This window comes from Poecilia reticulata, unplaced genomic scaffold (genome assembly GCF_000633615.1).
Source record: "Poecilia reticulata strain Guanapo unplaced genomic scaffold, Guppy_female_1.0+MT scaffold_236, whole genome shotgun sequence".
NCBI lineage: Eukaryota > Metazoa > Chordata > Actinopteri > Cyprinodontiformes > Poeciliidae > Poecilia > Poecilia reticulata.
The window spans coordinates 59,171-64,233 of NW_007615028.1; the positions used below are offsets into that span (position 1 = coordinate 59,171).

The window sequence follows — 5,063 nt, forward strand, 5'->3', positions numbered from 1 at the left end:
TCGCCATGAAACCACAAACATTTTTTATTAGGAAATTATTTTTCAAAAACAAAAATATTTACAAGCAGCAACTTCAAAACTGTTTTAGTGCAACATTGTGACCATGGTTCCTGAACGCACCACGTACATGTGGATGGGTCAGCCTGCATGGACTGGTTCTGTAGAACCGGGTCTGGTTCTGGTTCCAGTCCAGAACAGAGCAGAACCGGCTCAGAGGTGAAACACTGACGCCTGGTGGCCACTTAGGGAACAGCAGCTCCGGTCAGGACTCTCCTCCTCCTCCTCCTTCCTCTCTCCTGGATTTGTTTCAGCTCCTCCTCTTCCTCCTCTTCCTCCTCCTCCTCCTCCTGATTGGTCGGACAGGTTGGCTTCTTCCTGCTGATTGGCTGCACAGTGGCCAGCAGCGCCGGCAGCGTGAACAGGGACAGGAAGCGGGCCTTCAGCAGCTGGTGGGCGGGGTTTGAGGAGAAGCGCTGCGCCACCAGGTGGCGGACGGCCTGCAGCGCCACCTGCTGCCCTGCAGACAGAAACAGATGTTTGAAAATGATCAAAGTTTTGAGCTGCAGTGAAAACTTTTATTGTTAAACGATGAAACTGAACCACATTTATCCTCAGACAACAACCTGAGAAAAATCATTTTCCTCAGTTTTTGGACCGGTACCGGTACCGGTACCGGTACCGCTGGGTGGGCTCCTGCTCAGAGCTCCTCAGGTGGCGGCTCACCTGGGGTCACCAGTGGGTCAGGAGGAGCTGCTGCCTCTCCAGGTAACGTTCTGGGCGAGAGGCCTGGGGGGTCACCTGGGGGGTCACCTGTCCGTTGCAGGGCAGAGAGAGAGAGAACCCACCATGCAGGAAGACCAGAGCCGGGAATCGAACCCTGAACCTTCTGGCTCTGCCGACTGTGCAGCTCTTCCCTTCCTTTGTCTTTATTTACTCAGTTATTGTCTGAGGATAAATGTTGATCAGTTTCATCCTTAAAACAATAAAACGGTTTGATGCTTCCTGGTCTGAACACCTGCACCAGGTGTGAGGCGGGTCCAGGGCTTACCTGGCGGCTGGGCGCCGTCCGGCTCCCCGGAGGTGCAGTAGGTGTGGTCAGGGAGGGGGCGGCCGCCTGCCGCCGCCGTCAGCTGCAGAGCCGCCGCCGTCACAGACGCCTTCGCCCGCAGGAGGCCACTGAGCGCGCTCAGAGTGCTGACAGACGGCGGCAGGTAGGGGAGGGCGCTCCCCGCTCCGGCCACGCCCCCTCTCCCTCTCAGCCAATCATGAACCTCCTCCAGGGGCTCCAGGAACATCAGGGTGGGGTCAAAGTGCAGGCCCGCCTTCCGGAGGGGGGGGCCGGTCGGGCCCACCGACTGCCACCCCGCCGCTCCCTGATAGGCCAGCGGCATGTGGGGGCGGGGCCAGCTGGTCAGATCAGGTGACTGGGTGACGGCCGGGAGGAGGGGCTTAAATCTATAGGTGGGAACAGGTGAGAGCTGGAGGTCAGGAAGGGCAGCTGGGGTCACAGAGGAGCGTCCTGCCGCCAGAGGGGGCGGGGCTTCAGACGCCAGGGGAGGGCCTCTGGGTAAGAGCCCCACCTGCGGGGCTGGGGGCGGAGCCTGAGCCACAGGGGTCACGACCCACACGGACCGGTTAGGGAGGAAATGGAGAGCAGTGACCTGGGAGGGGGGCGGAGCCTGGGAGTGGGGCGGAGCCTGGGAGCGGGGCGGAGCCTGGGAGCGGGGCGGAGCCTCCGCGGCGCTGCTTCCCTTCGACTGGACCCGGCCAACATGTTCCTGCTTTGAGGGGGCGGAGCTTCTCTTCTTCTTTGCAGCCTGGAAACAGAACCAGAAGAGCCTGAGGTCCGGACCAACCAGAACAGGTGTTCTGTTCACCTGTGCTACCCGTAAACCCGTCCTACCTTGTGGCGCCGTCACATTCTGCTGACTCAGCAGATTTACCATAAATACCTGGTTAATCAGGACAAAATACGTTGTTTTGTCTCTATACTTTAGTTTAATTACACTGCAACAGACAGGTGACCCGTCCAGGTGACCCGTCCAGGTGACCCGTCCAGGTGACCCGTCCAGGTGACCCGTCCAGGTCACCGGATCGGGTTACCTGGACCCATTCCGGTCCAGGTGACCCGCCTCTCGCCGGAGAGGATCGTTGGGTGGAGGCAGCAGCTCGTTGTGTTTAATTAACTATTACTGAACCGAATGGATGTAATTTACCAGCAGCTGTAAAATCAGGTTTATGAATCGAATCCATCAGAAACACGCATTTCATAAAGTCTGATATAAACGGATAAACGGTTTCTGATCCCGTTTATTCTTCTGTATTTCAGATACTTTAACAGGTAGGAAGAAACTTTGCCAATGGATTAACATGTATTAACCTGCATTAACATGTATTAACATGCATTAACATGCATTAACATGTATTAACATGTATTAACATGTATTAACATGTATTAACATGCATTAACATGTATTAACATGCATTAACATGTATTAACATGTATTAACATGCATTAACAACCTGATGTAGTTTGTTTGTAAACACGGCGGTAGCAGTTTTGGACGGGCAGCACGGATCGATAGGCCTAGCTATCTATCCGTGCTGCGGTAGGAAAATCTGACGAGGTAGCACAGATAGTCAGCACACCTGAACGGTAAAGGGTAAGTTTGAACCAGAACCGGGTTCTGTTGGTTCTGCCGGTCCAAGACTCTGCGGTCGCCTGCCTCACCTGCAGCTCCTTGGACTCCCGGATCTTCAGGGTCGGCCTCCTGGTTCTCTTCCCCTCCTGGATCAGCCCCGGCCCGGCGCCGCCCGCCTCCACCCGCCCCCTCTTCCTGCCCCCACTCTGACAGACGGTGGTGTCTGTGGAGGTGGGCGGGGCCTGATCAGGGCAAAAAGGTGCAGGAGAGGTCAGAGGTGAAGAGGAGGAGGAGCTAACTGCTGCACAGGGAGCGGCGCCGACAGCAGGACCGTCTGAGTTCTGGGTCCGGTCCGGTTCTGAAGAACCTGCTGAATCTAGGGGTCCAGACTGAAAGCAGAACCATAGAGCAGTCAGACGCTCAGTCGACTCCTGATTGGTCCAGAATAACAGGTGAGTAGTTAGCATAAGCTGTGATGCAGAATAGAGGAAACTGAACTCACCCACTTCAAAATAAGAGCATGTATATAAATATAAGCGACTAGATGAAGTCCTCCGCCACCAAAACACAAGATTTACTCAACTGACACAAAGTAAATCATCACTTTCATGTCTATCTTGAAAAATGAAATATTGGGAAGCTAACTGTGCTAAATGTTTTCAGCTAGCTGCCGTTAGCAAAACTTTACCTCCAGATCCACTCCGTCCTTCTGCTTTGCTCCTTCGTCACCTGTCCGCTCCACACCTGCATTAGCCCCGCCCACATCACTACGAGACCCAGCTGCACCCTCTCTGGCTCCGCCCACATCCTTCAGCACTGCTGGACTTCCTGGAGCAAGACTACTGGTCAGACTGGAGCCAACAGGAACCGTTGAGGACGGGGTGCAGGATGGTTCGGGGTTTGGGAGCACAGGAGGAGCAGGAGGAGCAGGTGGAGCAGGAGGAGCAGGTGGAGCAAAGTAGATGGAGGCAGCAGGAACGACGAGACTACGAGGAAACTGAAACACCTGAGGACATCTGCCAGAAGGGTGCTGGGGTGGAGCCTGCATGATAGGTGGAGCCTGCGTGATGGGCGGGGCATGCACGATGGGCGCAGCCTGCATGGTGGGCGGAGCCTGCGTGGTGGGCGGGGCCTGCGTGATGGGCGGGGCATGCATGGTGGGCGGAACCTGGACGATGGGTGGAGCCTGCGTGATGGGCGGAGCCTGCACGATGGGCGGAGCCTGCACGGTGGGCGGAGCCTGCGTGGTGGGCGGGGCCTGCATGGTGGGCGGAGCCTGCGTGGTGGGCGGAGCCTGCAGGTGTTTCTCCTGTAGCTGCTCCAGCATGACTCTGCGCTGGTCCTCTTCCTCTTGGTTCCTCCTCTTCCTGTTGGCGAGGAGCTCTGAGACCCGTTTGGGCCCCCGGGTGGGGGGCGGGGCCTGCAGGGCCGCCTGGTTCTTCCTCTGCTCAATCATCTGCCGGCAGCCCAGCGTGTCTACGTTCATGGCCTGGAGAAGCAGCGTGAAGGCGGAGGAGGTGGAGACGCCTCTCCTCTCTCCTCCCTCCCTCAGCACATCTGCGGCGCTCCGTTTCTGGCTCTTTGGGATCAGCAGGTTCCCGATCCACGGCGCGACGGCGGCCTGCAGCTCGTACCTCAGCTCCTGGGCCTGCGGCCGCGGCCGCCGCCCCATCTGGGGACCGGCGCCGACCTTCTGCTTCAGGGCGCTCAGGTGGAGACGCAGCGCCTCCCGGGACGCCATCAGCACGGCGGAGGAGCTGTGGCGCTCCTCCCAGGGCAGCTCTCTGGGCGGAGGCCCGATGATGACGGAGGGTCCAGGCCGTCCCAACACGGTGGAGCGGACCGCGGTTCGGTCCGGCGCCTCGCAGGAGGAAGGGAGCTCCACCAGCGTGAAGCTCAGGGAGGTGGCGCTCTGCTTAGCCTCAGCTGGAACCCACTCCTCCATCGGCGGCAGGATGAACTCCTCCTGCTGCTCCTCCTCCTCCATGCTCCTCTTCCTCTTCTTGTTACAGTCTTCATCACTGTCCATGTACTGCACCACCTCATCCTCGTCTTCCTCCTCTTCAGTTATCTGCACCTCCTCTTCCTCCTCCTTCAGTATTCCTCCCCTGATCCCAACATTGAAACCTCCAGCATCCCGCCTTCTTCCTCCACCTCCTCTTCCTCCTTCTCCTCCCGTCTTGCGGGTCTTCCTGATTTTCCTTCTGTCCTGTGAGAGAAACAGACGATCAGCTTGGTTCTCAGAACGGCTTTTGCTTTCAGGAACTCTGATTTCCCATCAGTTCCTAAACACAGCAGCTGATGAACCTACGCTCCCGACAGTCCCCGACCCCTCAGTGACCCCCGACAGTCCCTGACCCCTCAGTGACCCCCGACAGTCCCCGACCCCTCAGTCACCCCCGACAGTCTCCGACCCCTCAG

The 5,063-nt window shown here is 57.9% G+C and overlaps 1 protein-coding gene across 2 annotated transcripts in view; it reads right to left on the minus strand.

The window, feature by feature from the left end:
- snapc4 (small nuclear RNA activating complex, polypeptide 4) overlaps positions 1-5,063 on the minus strand; it is a 17,747-nt gene continuing 12,684 nt past the window's right edge. The window contains exons 17-21 of one of the 2 annotated variants that reach the window (XM_017303299.1): positions 3,331-4,851; positions 2,732-3,031; positions 1,716-1,817; positions 1,049-1,679; positions 1-517 (exon numbers count right to left, since the gene is read on the minus strand). In XM_017303299.1, coding sequence (XP_017158788.1) covers positions 243-517; positions 1,049-1,679; positions 1,716-1,817; positions 2,732-3,031; positions 3,331-4,851 — 2,829 coding nt within the window. In that variant the 3' untranslated portion in view covers positions 1-242. Of the gene's footprint in view, positions 518-1,048; positions 1,818-2,731; positions 3,032-3,330; positions 4,852-5,063 lie in introns of both variants that reach the window. The other variant, XM_017303298.1, reaches the window with a different exon arrangement.